General features: G+C 40.5%; 1 protein-coding gene across 2 annotated transcripts in view; it reads right to left on the reverse strand.

Annotated features, from left to right (window-relative positions):
* The window catches only part of MGLL (monoglyceride lipase), a 1112320-nt gene extending 1097291 nt beyond the window's left edge, over positions 1 to 15029 (reverse strand). Inside the window, exon 1 of one of the 2 annotated variants that reach the window (XM_044078543.1) lies at positions 14876 to 15029. In XM_044078543.1, coding sequence (XP_043934478.1) covers positions 14876 to 14927 — 52 coding nt within the window. In that variant the 5' untranslated portion in view covers positions 14928 to 15029. The remainder of the gene's footprint in view (positions 1 to 14875) is intronic. The other variant, XM_044078544.1, reaches the window with a different exon arrangement.
* Between the last annotated feature and the right edge of the window lie 7025 nt (positions 15030 to 22054).

Raw genomic sequence — 22054 nt, forward strand, 5'->3', positions numbered from 1 at the left:
ATATTTTGTACTGCCGCTATCCATCCTGATGTGTTTCTGTGTAATAAAGCAAGTAAATGAACTACCCCGCCTGTTCGTCTTTAATGAGAAACAAGACAAGTGAAATGGTGTCAGAATGGGATCCAAAATTCCAGATTCAGAACTGAGAAGGCACTCACTTAAAGGTAATGAAAAATTGAGGAGTGGATCATCCCCACTGCATGTTTAATTTACAAAAAAGGTCAGAAACGTATTTTAGGTATGAATGCTTACTTAAATGGTTTCTTATTCACAAAATATAAAAGGAATGCTACGAAAGCTCTAAACAAATTTCTAAGTAAACGAAATGTGCAAAATTGTGACATATTGAAAAAATATTTTAATAACTACGGAAAATGTTTGAAATAAAGTCTGAATCACATCAAATGAATAAAATAAGGAAACCAACCACATTTTTGAAGTAGCTCATAGCATGTACTTTTTTCGCATTAATTAAAGCTATTCAAGATATCCAAAGTATACAAAGCGTTCGCATTTTTGTGCAGTATTACAGTACAGTTATTTCACAAACTACAGCCATTTCAAAGCATATTTCACAAAGTACAGTATTTCAAAGAGTTTATTGTGCATTTGAATGTTATTACAAGTACTGGCTGTGTATGCATGTTCATACATAATTACAAGGGCCATTTTTTCAGTGTGTTTGGGCATAATTTGTTGGCATGGCAGACAGATTTCGAAAACCAGGTCCACTTGTATTTGATACTAATGTTGCAGAGCACTGGAGAGTGTTTGAGCAAGAGTACAATATCTTCATACAAGCTGCATTTTCTGATAAAGATGACCACACAAAGGCATTTATTCTGCTTAATTTAGCTGGTTCAGAAGCCATAGAAAGAGAACATTCATTTGTGTATGCACCTGCTGTATTTTCAAAGAAGGGGGGAAACTGTCATATAGTTGTACTGGCTGAGTTAGGGAAAGACCCTGAGTGCTTAAAATGCAAATTTAGAGAAATGTGTAACCCCCAAATGAATGTTACAATGGAAAAGTACTTATTTTACACAAGAGATCAAAAGCCTGGTGAAACTTTTGCAGCATATACTGCTGACTTGAGAAACAAAGCTAAAACATGCAGATTTGGTGATTTAAGGAACTAGTTGATAAAAGACAGACTGGTGTGTGGTATTAAAAATGATGCTGTGAGAAAGACTTTGCGACAGTGATTTAACTTTGAATAAGGCCACGAAGATTTGTCAGGTATATGAGCTCACAGAAAAGCACACAATTATGCTTACAAATGAGAAGTGCATGCTTCCAGTATATTCTAGTGCTCATTTTGATAGTATGCAGCACATGGTTAAAAGAAACAGGCCCAAGCACATGCCAGCAACTGTAAGCCCTGCAATAGTCACTGGGAAACCCCGTACCATTCTAGCAAATTCCAGAGTGCGCACAGTCTCCGTGAAGCACAAAAGTGAGTCAGCAAACTCAAAAAATGTGCCTCTATCCAGTTTCATAGTCAACTGTCATAACTGTGGTACAAATCATGAGCTCAAAAGAGAAAAGTGCTTAGCTTTTGGTCAGCAATGCCACAAATGCAATAAGTGGAATAATTTCAAAATGTTTTGTAAATCAAATAAGGGGCATTCTTTTATTAAAAGAGAACATTCAAAAAGACATATTGATCAATTAGAAAGCTGTGATCCTATTTTTCATGTTGATGGTGTGTCTGTTTTTAATGAAACAGTCAATGCAGTAGATTTATGGGCAAAGAATGAAGTATATTGTACTGTTCAGATAAATGGGATACCCATAGAACTCAAAACTGACCCAGTTTCAAAGAACAATGTGAAGTCAGCAGAAACATTTGCAAGAGTATGTGCTGGTGAGCAGCTTGATTTGGTAAACAGATCAGTGAAAGCCAATTTGTTAAAGAAGCACTTGAGGATGCAGACATCCAAAGGTTTTGATTGGATTGGTGCTGTGAAAGGTCTGTGTGTCCAGAGCTAAGATCATACATTGTGGAATTGCAAGGAGCAGAATTTAAGTGGAATCGGAAACATTTGATCCCAGTGTCCGAGCCTGCATTGCAATGTTCTACCTGCGAGATAGACTCTATATCTCAGAGTGCATTATCCAGCATTCCAGTTCCAGAGGACATTCCAGTAAATATCCCTATTCCCCAGAAGAATCCTGAAACTCCAAAAGCAAGTTGTTCACTAATGACTGTCCCTGTTGCTAAACCCAGTTCTGACTGATATATCACTAGATCAGGTCACATTTCCAGACCATGTTCCAGATACATGGCAACTTGGACATGAATGTTGTGTTTATTTCTTATTGCCTGTACAATTATATGTTTCTTTTCAAATGTTATTATATTGTAGGCAACTCATTAAATAAGGAGGATGTACATAAATAAGTATGTATACCTTTAAGAAGCTTTCTAGGGGCTTGCACAAGTGTATAAATACTGAGCATGTGTGAGCCTGTCTGACATTTTACAGTAAACTGTTGTGATGTAAGCATGTATGTCTGTGTAGTAATCAGTTTGTTTATATTCTGTATTGCTGCTATCCATCTTGATGTGTTTCTGTGTAATAAATCATGTAAATAAACTATCCCGCCTCTTTGTCTTTATTGAGAAACAAGACAAGCGACACTGTCTATAAAACAAAAACGTCTAGGTGCTGGCTAACAACTCTCTGTCTAACAGTGGCATCCTCAACATAGGTGCTCCACAAGGATCAGTGCTCAATCCTCTTCTCTTCTCTGTCTTCACAAATGATCTTATTCATTACGTACCAATGTTCAAAGTAATTACGCATACAGATGACAGCTTAGTGATGAACTTTAGCAGGTCATTTTCAGATCTACCTCAAAAATGTTCAGGCCTCATTCGCTATACTTTGTAAGTGAACACTTAGAAATAAAATTACAGTCAACCCTTACAAATCCAGTGTCATGATATTTACTACTACCCAGAAACTACAAGGTCTTCTCCCACTATCAATAAAAAGACAATGAAGGCTACAAAATACCAAACATCAAAGTACACCAACATCTTGGCATTACTTTAGACTCCATATCATCTTTCACACAACAAACAATGTTGGGAGCAGAACACTTAACCAGTTAAAACTATGCTGTAAATTTTCCCATCTACACACTCCCTCTGTCCACCTGCACAACTTGCAATAGCCAAAAGTGTACTAATCCAAAAAATGATTTCAACCTGTCACTATTAACACTGCAATCCAGCTCCAACACTGACAAATTATAGACTGCCAAAAATAAAATCTCTAGATTTGTACTGCTGACAGATCTCCATACTCATCAGTGCAATCTTCTAAAAGGACTCAGTTAGTTATATATTATTTTGTCATGCTACAAATGTTTCATCAAACTCATACTGGAATATCTAGAAAGAAAGGCTTAGCCAAATCATATGCCTGGTGGCCTGGTGTACATTACAATGTGGGAATAGAAGTAAATATGTGTGAAGAGTGTCAGGAAAAGACTAAATTACTACAAAACATAAATTTTTACCATTGGGAAATGCCTAAAAGCCCCAAAAGGCCATGGTCTAGAATGCATGTGGATAATGCTTGACCATTCCTTGGACAAATGCTTCGAGTTTTGGCAGATGTGCACTCAAAGTGGATGAATGTGTGTGCAATGAATGTTGATATTTGTTAATGCAACCATTGACCGTGCAAGGTATTAAAAATGAGGTCTGTTTGATCTGCCTCATGCAAAACTTACAAACTCTGAACAGATCAGTCATATTGTCCTGCTTTTCCTCCTGAGAAATCATGGGATCATAGGAAGTTAACAGGCTAATGGCCCTAGATCCCTTACAAGCCTAGCCAAGTTCTACCCTTATTTGCACAATCAGCACCTATTGCCCCTGTCCAAGAGGGACACAAGTGGAGGCCTCTGGGCAAATTTGTGTTTACCCATCCAATAGTCCAAAAGAGAGCCAATGAGGTGCTCTGTTTGACATGAAGTGGGAGTCTGTTCCAAAGATGTGGTAAACTCTGGGAGACAAATCTGTCAATACAGCAGGTTATATTAATATCACATACCAGGTTAAGGTCTTTAGATCAAGTAACCCATGTACCATTTGACTTGCGGATAGGCAGCATTTCCAATAAAGTAGGATCAGAGATTGCCTTATATGCAAGACAGAGATAGCCTTTGAGTAGTCTGTATGAAACAGAATAAAGTGACAGTGATTTCAGATGATCCACACAGGACAGATGCTGAAGACTTTGAATTTTCCTTGTGAGGAATCTTTGCATTCTCTCCAGTTGCTGCAGGTGCTTGGAAAGGTACATACCAAAAGGGACGTTGTACTCAATTATTGGCCTGATGAGTGAAGAGTACAGGGAGGTTATAACTTTGTTTTTTCTGGAGGCAATGCCCTTACTTATGAGATAAGCAATACAGAATGCCCTTCTTACCACTGTGGAGACATGGTGATCAAAGGTAAGGTTGCTGTCAACCTGTGTGCCCAGATCTCTCACCACTTAGGGTATTGCTATTGATGTGGTAGTTAGCAGGAGCATCGCTCTTACTGAAAGGGATGATATTACATTTTTTTGCATTGAGGTTAAGGCCATGACTTTGACACCAGTCATTTGTTTGTGTAAGACCCTCTTGTAGGAAATTGACATTATTTGGAGACTCTATGACCACTCCCAATTTGCAGTCATCAGCAAACTTTTTCAGACTCAGACTTTTAGTTTTTGAGGTCCCAAGACTGATCCCTGTGAAACACCACTGGTTACAGGTCCGATGTTGGAAGTAGATTCCCCTATTTTGATCAGTGAGCCAGTTAGCAACTCATCTAATGATATATGGGCTGATACCTAGCTGGGTGAGTTTTCCAATGATGTCTGAATGGTGGATAGTGTCAAAATCCTTGGCTAAGTCTAGGTAGGCTATATGCACAGATTTCCCCTTGTCTAGGGCCTTGGTGACTGTCTCGACGAAGTCCAACAGGTTTCACAAGCATGATCTCCCTTTGACAAATCCAAACTGAGTAGGGTCAACTGTTTGGGGATTCCCTATATCTTTGCTGATAACTTGTTGATAAGGTCCATGATGATTCACTCCATGGCCTTGCAGATAAGGCTAGTCAGGCTAATAAGTTGATAGTTCTTTGTGCAAGGGAATAACAGTGGCCATTTTTCATTCAGCTGGCACGAAGCTATGCTTAGACTATGATTGAAAAGAGTACCCAATGTTGTTGTTAATTCTTGTTGGAATCCACGTAAGATGCAGCCTGGGATATCAGGTCCCATAGATGCCGTGTTTTTGGTCTTAGAGAGGGCACTTATGACCTGCTCTTTAGAGATACAAGGTAGACGACAGGTGGTAGGGATGTCATGGGGTATGTGTGACAGGGACAGGGGGAGTGACATTTTCATAGAACCTGTCGGCCAAGGGGTTAGCTATGCCCACAGGCTCAGTATATGTGGTATCATCAACTACCAGTTCAGCACAAATCTGGGCCTTTCATTTTAGGTTATGTATGTAACTAAAGAATGGCTTATGGTTGTCCTTAGTTGAGGAAGCAAATTTGGATTCGTAGTTTGCTTTGGAGGACTTCATAAGAAGTTGTATTTGTTTAAGCTGAGGGGAAAATGTTTCCAGTTTAGGGCTCGCAACCTCTTACTCTTAGACAGCAATTTCTTCCTCTTATTGTAAAGCCTGTTAATGGGAGTTGCCCACCACACCTTCAGTTTGCACTCTGAATGTGTGGAAGGAGGTGTAACCCCATATAGCTGGGGTGCTCTCCACAGCCTTGAACCAGGTCACTGTGACTGCACAAATGTCTGTGTCTTCCAAAGACAGGACTACTTCCAGTAAGTACAGCTTTATGTTAACACTCCTAGCATTTAGCAGCATAACCTTGAGGTTGTTTTTAGATGGAGTTTTTACATCGGGAATTTTGTCCTTGAGACACTGCCTAAAAAGGTACTATGAGGGTGGTAAGAGCCTTAGCCAGTAGCCAAAATCCCAGGGGTAGTAGATGAAGACCATCTCTGGCACAGCATGGAGGTCTGTCAATCATGTCATCCCAGGCAGACAGATACTGGATCTTCTTAGAATGACACCAGAAACTAAGCCAATTATTGAAGTAAATCATTTTCAGTGTGTACTGAGGCATCATCCTAGGTGAAGGTAAAATGCTACTTAAGGCTAGGGACATTCCTGTCTGAGACACATAGTCCAAGAGCTCAGTCATGTCTCTCTTCATATAGTCCAGAGAGGTATGTCTCAAGTTGTTCACACCAACATGAACTATGATGGAGTCATAACAGTACCTGCTGTTGAGAGACACTACGGCGGATCCTAGCACCTGACAGACAGTTGACCGTGACTTTTTCCTTATCCAGCCTGGTGAGGCGGACATCTGTGTGTCTCACGATGGAATCACCTCTGCCTTAAGGGCTTGACAGGTGAGACACTGGTGCATGAGCTATAATGTGTATTGTGTTCTGCAGAGGAAGTATTATGTGTAGTGTGCTTGTGCTTGTGTTTAGGAGGTCTCTGGTGTATAGGTATGTTTCTGGAGAGGACTTCCACATATGTAGATATGTGTGATGTGGGTTTAGGTGGAATAGGAGGTGAGGTGTACATGCTGATAACCCGCTCCCCACTCATTGTCATATGCACTGACTGGTGTGTAAGACAGAATGGATTCAAGATTCTTAATACAGTTGTATCTCTCACATGTTGAGTTTGTGTGGAATAGGAGTAGAGAGTCGTTAGTGAACATGAAGCAGTTGCTGCACTGCCTCAGGATACCCATGTTAATCAGATAATACACAGAAACATAAATACTCAATTTCAAGGATTTTTGCAAGACAAAACTGCACCCTACTGTAGACCTGATGTGTACAGTCTATGACCTTATATCTCTAATGTCTTTAAGTACTGACTTAGAAATACCAACTTGGAATAGAGGGAAATACTTTTTCCCTTTCTGTTGATGTGTTGCAATCTACTAGTATTATATTTAGAGGTTGGGAGATGAGTGCAGAGGATACCATTTACATCATATAATTTTAATGCACTAAACATGTCAACTGGGCAGCAGTAAGACTTTCAGTGGTAGACCACGGATGCTGCATGACACTTCGATCTTATTAATTAGACCTAGAAGAGTTAATGTTAGATAATGAATCTAGTTTCATCACTGCTAAATTTGCAAACTTTATGAATAGAAATGGAATTTCTCATGTTACTCTGGAGCAATTTTATGTATCATTTAACATGCTGGCAAAGAGGATATACAGACTGCAAAGGAACGGATGGAGAACATGAAATATGATACTGGATACAAGACTGTCATAGCTCTTGTCCAGTTCCAGAACTACTCTTCATATGATAATGGTGAGTAGGTTATGTAAGGACTTGCATTGATCCATGTGAATGACCTTGTGGATGACTGTCACCCACCTGTTGTTGAGGAATTATCCAGGTATCGTACATCCTCTGATTCCTTTACTCTTCTTTCTTCATATTATTTATTTATTTATTGACATTTGTTAACCAGGTTAGTCCAACTGGGCTTGTAGCCCATTTTCAGTGGAGACCCAAGGAGAAAAGCTTGGGCAGTACATATTTATCACAAAGTATAATTTTACACAATATTGAAGTGAGAGCAGTTAGATAGAGCAAAAAGATTTACAACTGTTGAGTACATACATACAAGTTAAAGTTCCATGTATGGAAAAAGAAAAAAAATGTAACTAAGTAACATATAATTTTACAGTGAGATAATGCAAAAATGTAACTAAGTAACATATAATTTTACAGTGAGATAATGCAATAGGTTGAAAGTAAAACAATATATATATATATATTTGTGCTGTTTGTGCGGAATTATGCAAATACATTATGGGAAACTTCTTGAGAAGAGGTGTGTAGGGGGATAAATTAGGGTCCTTAGAAGGGCAAGTGTGGGGGAGGGAGATGAAGTGGGGTCTTTGCAAGGGCAGGTCCTGGAATTGAGAAAATACGTTTTGTGGGAGGTGTGTGATACTGAACGTAAGTCAAGGGGAAGTTTGTTCCAGGCATGGGCGACTGAGTGTTTATAGAGTAGTTTGCCTACAGATTTTGTTGGGTTGTAGATATCTAGTAATTGTTGATTAGAAGTACGGAGGGTTCAGGTTGGTGTGTAGATAGAGACTAAGGAAGAGAGAGATGGACAGAAGGAGGGTTTATAAAGGATAGAGTGTAGCATGTGAAATTGATAAAGTAGCAGTAGTTGGGGAAGTTCAAGCCATTGGAGAAGTTTAATGCAATGCAGTGGTGTGAGTTGTATGGGGAGTTAGTAATGAATCTGGCTATTTTATGGTAAGTTTGTTGGAGTTTGTTAAGAGTGGTGGCCTGAATATTGGTAAGTACCGGGCGACATATAGGAGGGTGGGGAGGAGGAGGGCCTGTCCCACGGTAAGTCTAGCATCAGGAGTTAGGAATTTTTTTGTTTCTGATATAGCAGGCCTAATTTCTGGTTTGTTTTTTTATACATTGGAGTATGTGTAGGTTGAACTTTAGTTCATCATCAATGATGACCCCTAGGAGTTTTGTGTGGTTATCAGGTTGGATATTTGTATTGTTAGAAGATTTAATAACAAAGGAGGTTTTATGGTGAGAATGAGAATGGGGAAGGAAAAGTAGGAGTTTAGTCTTTTTGGGATTTAGGATCAGTAGGTTGTGAGAAAGCCATTGTTCCATGGATAGTAGGACTTGTTGGGTTAGGGAGTGTAGTTCAGAAATGTTATTAAAGATAGAGATAAGTGTGGAGTCGTCAGCATATTGAATGAGTGAAGATTCTTTACAAGAAGTGAAAAGATCATTGGTGAAGATGTTAAACAAAAGGGGTCCTAAGATGGAGCCTTGAGGAACACCAGTAGAGATGGGAAGAAAAGGGGAGGAGGATGAGAGCCATTTGACAGATTTCTCCCTACCACATAGGTAACTATTGATTCAAGCAAGTGTGGAGGAGGATAGGTATAGGCTAGCAGGTTTGGATAATAGTAGAGGATGAGAGACAGTCTTGAAAGCATTGGAGAGATCTAGGAAGAGACAGGAAATGAGTTTATTGTTGTCTAGGGCCTCTGCAATTGTGTGTGAAGGAGAGGAGGGCAGTGGTGGTGCTATGGTGGGGATGAAATCCATGTTGCGTAGGGGTAAGCAAGTGGTGGTTAAGGAGGTGATTGAGAAGCTGAGAGTGGATACATTTTTCTAGTATCTTAGAGGGGGGGGGGGCAGAATGGCAATGGGTCGGTAGTTTGAAGGTTCTGTGGAGTTTCCACCTTAATGAAGAGGGATAGTAAAGAAAGATTTCCATAGGGTGGGGACAGTTGATTCCAGAATGGATCTGTTTATTAGTATAGATATAGGATAGGCAATAGAGTCAGCAGCAGGTTTGAGGAATGTAGGAGGTAATTTGTCAGTGGAAGGAGTGCATGGTTTTAACTTGAGCAGTAGAGATTTGATGTAAGTAGTGGGAACAGGCTGAAACGAAAACAAAATTGTGTCAGTTAGACTTGGAGGGTCAGGTACAGAAGTAGGGTTGGGACTGGAGGTTATGAGATTTTGGATGGAAGAGATAAAGTGTTTGTTTAAGAGGGTGGCAGTTTCCTGAGAGGATGAGTTTGGGTATGGGAAGGGATTAGAGGGACTTCCAGGATAGAGAATGTTGTTGAGAGTTGACCAACATTTCCGAGGATTGGATTTGTTGTTAAGCTGAGCAGAATTGTAGTATGACTTTTTGTCATTAGTAGTAAGTTTTTTAGCAAGGTTCCTCAGTTGTCTATATTTGAGAAAAAGAGGTGGTTGTTTAGTTTTAATCCTGGCTTTCCAAGCGCTGTCATAACTCTCTGGTTTGTGCTTACAGGGTGTTTTCTAATTTTGCCCCATTCAGCAAGAAATCACAGCCAAGCACTTTTCATCTTCACCTTACACTTCTTTCTCTAAACTACCTGTATCAAATTAGTAATATCAGTATAACTGCAAATGTATGGGATCTGTAATTTAAGTTCCCTGATCTAAACTCTCTCTTTCCCCTATACTTTATTTCCACGACTATGCATTCCCCTTGAGATGCCATTATTTTAACAAACTGTACTGAGCAGTATCAAGATCATTGTAAGCAACTGCACCAAGTCTCTGCATTGTACTGCTCACTGTATAGAAATTATATTTCCTGCTTGTATTCATATTCTTAGGTTCATTGGTTGGTACTAGGCTATTGGCCCTAGGGCCTATAGAAGCCTAGCCATAACAATTCCCTGGCTATATTTTGATTTTACCGTATACTGCTTTATGCTTCACTGACCTAAGAAAGGGGAGCTGCTAGCTGGCAAGATCCCTTGTGGAAGGGAGGAATGACCATGGCAGACAGCCTAATGCACGCCCCCCTTTGGCTCTGCAAGCCAGACCTCTGAGGAGAAAAATGTAGGGCCAAGAAGAAAACCTTTGAACCACCCCAATGGCTGTCTAAATGATGGCTCTTCCCAGTCAACCCTTGCCGCACTGATGGAAAAGGAATGAGATGACTGGCTGAGAGCAGGATGATGGACGACAGGTAGAGGGGGCAAACAGTAAAAAAAAAAATAGCCGTGTCAAATTTCTGACTTGAATGCTCATTACTTGCTCAAGGTGCCCTCTGTCTAGCTATGGTCATTTGAATTAATATTTTTGTTTTATAACTACTACAACTACTGCAGTTCTATATCTGTTTGCAATTGTGTTGTACTAATTTCATTCTTACAACTAGTTTGTGACTGAAATTTGGTTTCAATTGTCCAGTTCACTTACATATTAAATAAATGGATCAATAAAATAAATCATAACATTGTTGTCTTTAGCAAAAATACATTATTTAAGAAGGTTCAGCTCCATTTTTGAGTTGCTTTTATCAAATGCGAAAGCAAAAATCTCCCAAAAACCACAGATCACAAAAACAGACATCTGAGTAACATCCAGAGCTGGATATTTTACATAAGGTGATAATGTCTGTGTGTGAAATCACAGTTCTAAACTGAACCCAGGCATAAAACATGAGTTGTTTGTGACCTGTTCATCTATAAGAAGGCCTGCCAAATAAATCAGAACAAGAATCATGGAAGTGTCACTCTATGAACCTAGCAAAGAGAAAGAAGACCACTGACAAGCACATATGTTCCCACATCTTTGCTATCATACACTTGAGATGTACTCCTAGAAGTTCTACCTGCACTGCCTTTGAATGAAGATAGTAAATAAAAAAAAAAAAATAAGCATATTTTTTCTTCTGTGACTGAATGGATAATTTGCATAGGAAAGACATTTCTTACTTATCACCACTATCTAGCAAAGTATTTTAGATAGCTCCCCAGAAAAGAGAGGTATGTGCTCTGGTTTCACCAGATGCTTGGTAGCTGCATGCACCTTTTGAGTTAGAAAATGAAATGACGCTGTAAAATGGTAAACTCATTTTTTATTACATTGTAATTGCTGTACACTGAAAATGTATAATGTTCTGGATGTTTAAAATGCATGTTACTTAAACAAATACTGCATTTTCTGTGCTAAAAATTGCACTTCATATGTAGATTTCTTAGCATAAGAAGTTAGGGAGCACTCTCTTGGTTATAAAGTGTTCTTTGCTGGAACATTGTTTTACGCTTTTTAAAAGAATCGATTATTAATTAGCCCATGGTGGTTTTCAGCCATCTCCATTACTGTCTCTTCTAAAGTTTCTCTCCTACTTGACTGTGCACATTTCTTTAGCTAAAGGTGTTGCTATGGACTGTTCCGTGTGTCCTCCGACTGCAGTTTTTGAGAAATCACTTGTTTGTTCTTAGACTGAAACAAAGATTGCTTGAGATCATGTGACTATTTTGAGGAGTTTTTCTTTTCTCTAATGTTGTACAGTCATGGAGTTAAACTGTTTTCAATTTGTGCTATTGTTTTGAATGGCACAGACGTGTTCTGATCTGTCATGAATGCTTCAACAATTTCAAAACAATAGCTCTCTGAGGTTTCACAGTGGTCTGTTATTGTACTGTAGATTGTATCATTTATTAAAACTTAATTAAGGTGTTTGGCTTGATCTAAACCATAACACTTCCACGCATACCTCTCACCCTCTTAGCACAAAAAATCTGGACAAAGACAAAAGAAATGGGGGAACAAATGCCCAAAAATAGCGACATATTTTAAATATTACTCTTAGAAAGTTGCTAGAATAAAAGGTTTTGTGTTACCATGCATTTTCTAAAGGATATGAAGACTGAAACTGAAATGTCTGTCATTATTTAATGAATTCAATCTTTAATGATTTGCCAGAAAACCACCAATGTTATGAGGAATGGACAAAAAATATGACCTAAAACACTGGACACTGTGCAAATGTGGACGAACAACTGAGATGTATGCTTCCACATCTAAAGAATGCCCCACCTGATATGCATTTTATACCTCACCCTAGTCATCTGTTACCATAAAATAACCTCACATTCATTGTTTAATACATATATCAGCAAAAATAAAATAAAATCAAAAAAGGCATACAGTTCTTTCTGTATCATTATGCAATAAAGCATGCTAGTAGCCATTAAACATACCCAGGGCTGCAAGAATTCAAGGGCACATGAGACAGCTTCCTCTGTAGGAAACGGAAGTTACTGATTTATCTCTGCAGGTCAATGAAAAGTTACACATGGGAATGTTGTTTAGCTTAACTAAACTAAAACGCTGACAAGAACAAGATGACACTGGTATAGCAAAAGGCAGCAAAGATCATAAATAAGCGTTAAACTTCTAGGTCTGGCAAACTGAAGTAAGGCTTGTGGCAAACCAGAAATAGAACTGTTGAAAATGTTTATATACTGGATATTGGAGAAATATCACAGGAATGAAAAATATGGTCAGTCCTAAAAATTATATACTGGGTATTGTTTTACTGAACATACCAAATCAAATGATGGTGTTCTCTTCCAATAGATGTAATTAGTGGTACAGTCATATGATCTGAATCTCAAATGAAAAGGAGTTAATCATAACCTAACTCTTTTATGTGAAATGAGGAAAGACAGTGGTAAACAGCAAAACAAGAATAACACATTGAACCATAGCTCTCAACCTTCTATCTCCAAAATGAGGAACACCAGACCTCATAATGTGGAACAAATGGGCAAAGTGTGGAACATGTACTAATGGCTTACTAACAAATTCAGCAAAGAAGGTTATAGGATGGTTAAATATGCTGGTTGTACTTATAAAGAAGATCTTTTAATAAATTAATATGTTTTATTTCTATTTACCATGGATTTCACTTTAAAAATTCCCAAAACTGAATGTGTTGCAGACCGTATCAATGTGGAACTTATTGGAACTTCGAGGAACATGAACTTTTTAAGACTTCAAATGAGGTATGTTCCTCGTAATGAGGTACACTTGAGAGGCATGCATTGAACTAACTTCCCAAATGAGTCAGCATGTCTTAAGGTACAAAAGAACGGCAGTTGTTCAGCAAGACACTTGCTGTTTAGTAATCTTTATTCCATATTTGTAAAGCATGCTCCCATTGTAGAGTGAACGAATGGGAATAGTCTGCAGGCAAGGATGCATGATCAACAGTTCAGTTTCAGGAGGTTCATGTCCCTTGGAGACACTGTCACCTAAATTAATTTTTGCCATTTTTGGTGACAGAGATGTTGTTTATGAAGAAGAGGATAGCCAGACTTTTTTTTTTTTTTTAGTTAATCATCTACAATACAATCATCACTACAGATCACTGGTCCGACAGGTATTGCTACTAAATTAAATAAGCAAAAGAGAACAAATAATTTTCGGAAAGGCATAATTTTTTCCGATTCAAAACGTATTTCTATTGTGCAGTCTAGGAGGACAGCCGCCAACAAAGAAACAAAAATAACTCATGGTATGCTCACGCCCTCCTAACTTGCAGATTCCACATGGTTTTGCTTAAGGAAAAGAAAACAAACTGCTATATTTGAGGATCTGCAAAGCAAAAAGTCGGTCAGTGCAAAACAGTTACAGTCATTACTGAAGCAATCATTCTGAACAAATAAAAAAATCCAGTAACAGTTGTATCCACACTGTTGCCTTATTACAAACGTTCACCTGGCAACTTGGCATCCCGTGTTATCACAACCTAACGATTCAAATTGTGTGAGTGTCGCACACACATACATATATAGCGTATTGTTCGCTGTATAAATTGGTGTAAGCTGAGTTCATTTGCGAAACATGTTGCCACACCGTCCGAGTTACAGTGTACCTAGCACTACTCTCATCCTACTACCTGTCATCGTGTGATGCTGAGCCCCAACCCTGAGAGTGACAAGATGCAATAATGAGGCAGAAGCATTTATGGACAGGCAAAGCGCTCCTGCCTCCTGTCCATGTGGAAATGATCTTCTTATGTAGAAAAACCAGGAACATTAATATCAGTGTATCAACTGCGTGCAGCTACACACAGACTAGCAGCTATCAGTTACCTAAAATACCTCTTCAGAGACAACCTTGCAGGTGCACGAGCAGTAACTATGATGTATGCAGCAAACGTTTCCCACCTTTTAAGGTACAGACATTTACAGATCAAAACTTTATGTCATTCCACTTAAAGAGATAAATAAAAAGGTACAGCAAACAAGTAGCGCCCTTACAAAAATAAAACACGCAAAAATACATTATGGAAACTGTAATGCTATGACAGAATAACTTGCGTGACTTCAGCGGATGTATTCTAGGTGTAAATGACACTGACAGTTATGACAGCAGCAAACACAAACGTACCGGAACAGCTTTTGACTTTAGGCAACATAAAGGTAAAATATGAATGAATATTAAAAGCGCTTACCGTTCTGCTGTTCTTTGCCAGCACTGCACTGCTGCTTGTGTGGTATTACCATCTATTATTCTTATAAGCAATCTCTCTACTGACCGGTTTTTAAACTTGCTCCATTCACACATCCACCAAGCCGAGCTTTTAGGCGTCTGGCAGCCTCTAGCGGGAAAGACCAGTCCTGTGCAGAGCATACTTGGCATTGAGCCAAACCTTGATGCGCTCTATTAAGGGGGCCGGACTAAAGGTGGGGCCAGGGCTAACAGCTGACTAAAAGAAGTACTACAACCTGTTCAGTAGCATAATTAAACAGCAAGCAAAACCCGTATCAACACTAAAGTGAATGGTGACAATGATGGAATTTAAGAGGTTGAAGGAAGCAGCACAACAGGGGGGGTTGCTTGCATATTTGCAAATTTCCTTGTGTTGCGAGAAATACCGTTTTCTTTGCACGTTTTTGTCATAAGTGGATGCGTTTTTTTATTTGCCCTATTTCCCCAAGTCTAAACATAGATTTTGTTCTTCACCATCGGTACAACATCTTTAAAGTTTTACAAGTATTACGAGTAGTTCACATATTAGTTTACCTTAAGACAATGTTTTTGTGGTTCAGTCTCCATTTTTTTTCAATAAATGTACGATGTTTTGTAGTGGATTACGTTGGGTGACTGTCTGGCATCATCTGGAGTTTAAATTTGATAATGTGCGAGTTGTGTAATTTTACATAACAACTGTACACGATTTTATGGACGTTTGCTCCCGCTTTGTTTATAACAGATTTCCCTGTTCCTCTTAAAATGTGTTTTTAGAGGACAAAACCGAGGAGATGACAGACACTGCATGATGGGAAGCGGTTAAACTGCATTCTTCAGAGTGCACACTTAAAGAAATCTCATGTTGCAGAAAGCGTGTTGTTATATAATTGCATTCCTATCTCTGCTATAATTATACCTTGCAATTTGTTGTATTTTTCTGCTCCCTGAGCCTTGGTTGTGACTGAAAAGGGTCAAGTAGACCAGTTTACTCTCCAGGTTAACAAATAAACATTACGCGTTAAGGAATTAGTATTGCATGGTGCAAGCCTAATGACACGAGTTACACTGGACAGTGCAAAGACAAGTGCGAGTCATCTCCAAAAACAGCATTGCACAAAGCAGCTAAAAGTGGAGCTTTGTTGACAAGACTAAATAGACTGACTGAGCAGTACTATGCCATGTGAGCTACATTAAGACACAGCACATGATTAATGTCATGTGAAATACATTAAAACACAGCACATGTGGATACTAGAAAATACGAAAATAGTGGACACGCTAAGTGGGAAAATGGTGACTAGCAAAGCAGCACTCAAAGACTTCTCATAATGCAACAAAACGCCTAAGTAATACAGTAAAGTGCAACGTAAATGGAGTGAGGTTATGGCACTGAAAAAGTAAACAAAAATGTAGTAGTCAATGAAAAAATAATCGGAATGAGGGTTGCAGAAGCAAGAATAAATAGAACGTTGCACAATGATAGCAGACAGGGTGCTTGACGTAATAATGGTGGAAATATGCCATGGCTGGAAAAGCAAGAATAAACAGAAAGTTGCACAGTGATAGCAGAGAGAAAGCTGCACAGTTATAGCAGACAGGGTATCTGAGTTACCAATGGCTGAAAAATGCCATGGGTAGCACTTCGTGGTTAGGTTTGTTGGATTAAAATATTTATTGTTATCCATTTAAATAAATTGGTAATCATGCACCTTTCTCAGTAACACCCCACCCCCAAGGCAATGATAAATGCTACATATATGGATATTTTAGAGAATCCAGGAAAGCAGCATGTTTTTGAGAGAATGGAGAAAACTTAAAGAGTATCTAGAAAACAAATGCAGACATAGGGAGAACATGCAGACTCCAGTTGAACACTGACCAGAGATCAGGACTGAGGTCTGCTGCAGCAAGGCAGATATCTAACCACTAAGTCAACATACTGCCCTTTGACACAGTATGCCAAGCAAGTAAGTCTGGCTTCAGCTGTAAAAAGGGAGTGGAATATGGCAGTGGTACTGTGAGACCACATTGCTAAGGGACAGATAATGTAAGGTATTATAAGACTGCACTGCATCACACCATGCAGCTTGAAAAGGATGCTGAAATCTTCTGGTTTAAAAGGCCGCATTTGCGCTTGTTTCCCACCTTTCCTGTAACTAGTGTAGTCCAGATACAGATTTTCTGTATCCAAGACTGTTTGTAAGCTTCTGAGCCCTCCAAGCCTTTCTGTGTTGGAGGGAAGCCTTCTAGCTTGTCAGTGGGAGTGGTAAGCACTAGGTAGCCTATCTACCACAAGAGGAGTGGTTTCTGGCCCAGAAATTGTAGTTTATTGGCCGTTTGGGCAGTTTTTTCCATCTCTTTCAACTTCTGGTTTAAAAGCCCACATTTGCCCTTGCTTCCCACCTTTCTGTAACTAGTCTAGTCCAAATACAGATCTGCTGTATCCAGGACTGTATGTAAGCTTCTGAGACCCCCAAGCCTGTCTGTGTTGGAGGGAAGCCTTCCAGCTTATCAGTTGGGGTGGTAAACACTAGATAGCCTATCTACCATAAGAAGAGTGGTTACTGGCCCAGAAAGTGAAGTTTATTGGCCGTTTGGGCAGTTTTTTTCCATTTCTTTCAACTTCTGGTTTAAAAGCCCACATTTGATCTTGTTTCCCACCTTTCCTGCAACTAGTCTAGTCCAGATACAGGTTTGCTGTATCCAGGACTGTTTGTAAGCTTTCAAGCCCCCCAAGCCTTTCTGTGTCAGAGGGTAGCCTTCTAGCTTTTGAGCAGTGCCAAAATCTGCTCTTCAATTTTTCCCTTAGACCTGATAGTTCTCTCCTCTCCTGCACTTTTACTAGCTTATCAGTCTAGCACTTTACCAGACTTCTTGTAGCAATTATTGTAGCACACAAAAGTTCTACCAGCACTAAACATTCTACAAGGAAACAGCTCCAGTACTTATTATTAATGCCCACACAGTCAGGCATATCTAAAGGTCAGTTCCCTGTGCTTTCTCCTATTAATCTGGTGAACTTGGGCATCTTGAGGCAATGTAGCAACTGCCTCATGTACACCAACAACCCTCTCCTCTTACCTCCCAACACTCAGACTTGTGAGAGAAGCACTTATATATCCAAATTGGAAGCCACGCACTCTCCAGCCAAGACCGGAATAGTTGGTCAAGCGGAGAAGGTCAACACTTGCACCACACCACATGGAACACATAACCCTCCAGAACACACACCAGCACTGCCTTCAAATAAAAACACAAACCACACACCCACCTTTGTGGAGGCTCTCGATAAAAATCTACCCAAACAGCAGAGACCTCCAAGGCAGAAATGCACTCGACCACCACAGCACAACACTAATCACGAGACACATAACTCTCCTAAACAGTGTGTCACTCAACCAAAGCCCCTAAGGCAGAACAACATGCTCGACACACTGATGTCCCACTCACTAGGTTGAATAAGGAGAAAATAACAGTCAGCTGCCTGCCAGGTGCCATGATGTGCCTCATAACGCATGCACTCAGGTCCCTCAACAACAGGTACAAATATGACTCTGTCTTTGTACATGTGGGTGTGAATGACCTGAGATGTACCTCCCTGGACTCCATGAAAACAGACATAGAGGAGCTCTCGGATTATGTAGCCCAGGCAGGTATGACACTAGCCCTGAGCAGCATCCTACCATCACCCAGAATGATACCACAGTACAAGCAGAAAATGATCGATTTTAACAATTGGCTAAGTTTCTGGTGTCATTCTAAGTGGATCCAGTATCTGTCTGCCTGGGATGACATGATTAACAGACCTCGATTCTTTGCCAGAGATGGCCTGCATCTGTCACCCCTGGGTTTCCGGATACTGGTCAAGGCTCTTGCCACCCCTATAGTGTCTTTTTTAGGTGGTGTTTCAAAGAACAAATTACCACCATAACAGCTACAAAAAATGCAATCTGAGGGTCATGCTGCAAAATGCCAGAAGTCTAAATCTGAAAATGCACTCGCTCTAAGCACTCCTTAAAATGGAGAACATCGGCATTTGTGCTGTAACAGAGACCTGGTTCAAGGCAGCAGAAAGTGCTCCTGCACTACCAGGCTACAACTCATTCCACACCTTTTGGCCCCAGAACTTGGACCAAAGCTCCAAAGGCGGTGGTGTTTCCATATTCATAAAGGATGCACACACCACCAGACTGGTAGCCCAACATAAGAACATAATGCAGCAGAGATACTTCAGGTGCAGCTAACATTGAGTAAGACAGCGATTCAGGTAGTTGCCTGCTATAGGTCCACAACAATGTCACAAGACTCACACTCCACGTTCCTAAGCATATTGGAGAATATTAGACTTCAACTACCCCTCCATTAACTGGGAAAACTACTCATGTGCCAATACACTTGCCCAACGTTTCCTGGAATTCAATAATTCAAATGCCCTGGACCAGCTTGTGCTTATCCCCACTAGAGGAAGCAACATCCTTGACCTGGTCATTACTAACATGGGCGACCGTTGCTCTCCATCAATAGTTAACTCCTCCCTGGTTATTGCTGACCAGAAGCTAATCACCCTGGAAATCCATATCCCTCCACGCCCCCCCCCCCCCAACAAAGGTAACAACCATGAAAAACTTCTCTAAAGCTAACTTTGGGCTCCTAAAAACAGAGGTGGCTAACTTCATGACATCCATGCAAATGGAGAATAGTTGCATGACTGCCGAATCATACACCAATTCACTGTACAAACACGTACACAAATGCATGGATCTCCCCATACCCAATAGAACCAAGATGCTCTCCTCCAAAAAAAGGAAGCAAATGTGGTGGTCCCCTGCCATAAACAAACTCCACAACAGAAGGAGGAAACTGATGCAGAATAAGGTGAAGTCCCAAGACTGAAAAAAACTTCCTTATCAGCCTTAACAAAAAGCTGTGATCCCTCATCAAATCCTCTAAAGCTATGTATGAAAACAAAATTGCAGCAGATAGTAAAGAAAGCCACAAGGCCTTCTATAGTTATGTAAAGAATCTCCATGGCAATACCCAGATTTGCTCTGAGCTACTGCACAATGGTACCTCCTATACTGAGCCAACAGATATTGCCAATATACTGGCCGACAGATTCAGTGCCAACTTTATCCCTCTTTCCACCCCCAAAGGACCAATCACAATACCAGCAGATTGCCAGGCACCCAGTATTACTGCTGCACAGGTTAAAACAGCACTGTCCATGGCCAAGAATACAGCTTCCATGGGACCTGACAATATTCCTGGCTGTGTTCTACATGAACTACAGAGTGAACTGGCACCTCACCTGTGTGCCCTGTTCAATCACAGCCTCACTTCAGGCTTTGTCCCTACTGAATGGTGCACTGCTACAGTCATCCCTCTCCACAAAGGAGGCGCAACTACAGGCCCTGGGAACTATCGCCCCATTAGCCTGATGAGTCTGATATGCAAAGCTATGGAACGCATCATCATGGACCTAATAAACAAGGATATAGGGAATCTCAAAACTCTGGATTCCACACAATTTGGTTTTGTGAAGTGTAGATCCTGCCTGCTCAACTTGGTCGACTTCTTTGAGTCAGTCACCAGAGCTGTGGATGAAGGCAAGGGGATTCATACAGCCTACCGTGATCTGGCCAAGGAGTTTGATACCATTCCCCATTCAGGAATCATAGAAAAACTCACTAAGCTAGGCATCAACCCCTAAATCACTAGGTGGGTTGCAAATTGGCTCACAGATAAAACTCACAGTGTGAAAGTAGCAGACTCCAATTCAAACTGCCAACCAGTCACAAGTGGAGTCCCACAGGATTCGGTCCTGGGTCCTCTCCTGTTTTGTATCTACTTCTCTGAAATCCAGGCCAACACAAAGGGTCTCTGGCTGACAAAGTTCACAGACGATTGCAAGTTGGGAGCTATTATTAACTCCCCAAGTGATGCTGACATCCTACAGAAAGTCCTCACTGAGACCAACAACTGGTAGCAGAACCATGGCCTTAAGCTTAATGCCAAAAAAATGTGTCGTCATCCCATTTAGGAAAAACTCAGTTCCCATGAATTACCATATTGATGGTAGTCCACTGAACACAGAAGGTGTTATAACAGATCTGGAAACACAGATTGACAGCAGCCTCTCTTTTGACCACCACATTGCCGCTGTGATCAGAAAGTCATTCTATGAGGCACATCTCATTACTAAGGGTTTTGCATCCAGGAAGAAAGAGGTCATGGTCTCCCTCTACTCTTCCCTCATTAGGTCAGTCAGCGAGTACAGTGCCCCATTTGGCATGTACCTCACTAGACACCTGCAACAACTGGAGAGGCCACAAAAGTACCTCACAAAGAGGATCCTAGGCCTTAAACCCTTGTCCTATATGGACAGACTCAAAAACTCCAACTATTCTCTGCCTCATATCGCCTAATTAGAGGCGATCTCTGCTTGACATATAAAGCCATGTCTGATTCAGCTCTGTTAGAAATGCTATATCTAAAGAAATCCCAATCCCTCCACACCACATGCTCCTGTGACCTCAACCTCATTACCACAATCAAGAGAACATGCTGGAGGGAAAGGTTCATAACCCAGAGACTGCCCTTGCTATGGAACAGACTTCCCATACATGTCAAACAGAGCACCTCACTGGCCCTTTTCAAGAGAAACCTTGATGAGTGAATGGGAAATAGAAAATTCACCCCGGGGATCACTCTACTCAACAGAGGCACTGGGAACTAAGGTCGGGTGGCACAATATCAGGGTAATCCTATGGGCTAGATCTGTAAAGCCTCCAGGGCCATTAGCCTAGTACACACCTATGAACCTATGAAATACAGCTAGTAAAAGGGGTACACAGCAGATTTTCCAGAGTATAAGTAAAAAGAGTGACGCAGAAAACCCCATGTAAAAGGGAAAAGACACAGCCATGTACTGACAGGCCAAAGAAAACATAACACACAATACATGGGCTAACACAACCTGTAACAGGCTTCTGCAGCAGTCAGTGTGCCAAGCACAACAGTTATGCTTCTGTGTGAAAGGTGCATGTTCAGTTACACAACCCATAGGATCTACTTGGTGTCGCCTGTGTTGGATCTGCCGGGAGATTATCTGCTGGACTTTGCAATGTGCAGTGCACTCCACAGATTTTCTCAAGGAGTT

This window comes from Protopterus annectens, chromosome 7.part1, assembly GCF_019279795.1.
Source record: "Protopterus annectens isolate FY-2018-M chromosome 7.part1, PAN1.0, whole genome shotgun sequence".
Classification (NCBI taxonomy): Eukaryota; Metazoa; Chordata; order Ceratodontiformes; family Protopteridae; genus Protopterus; species Protopterus annectens.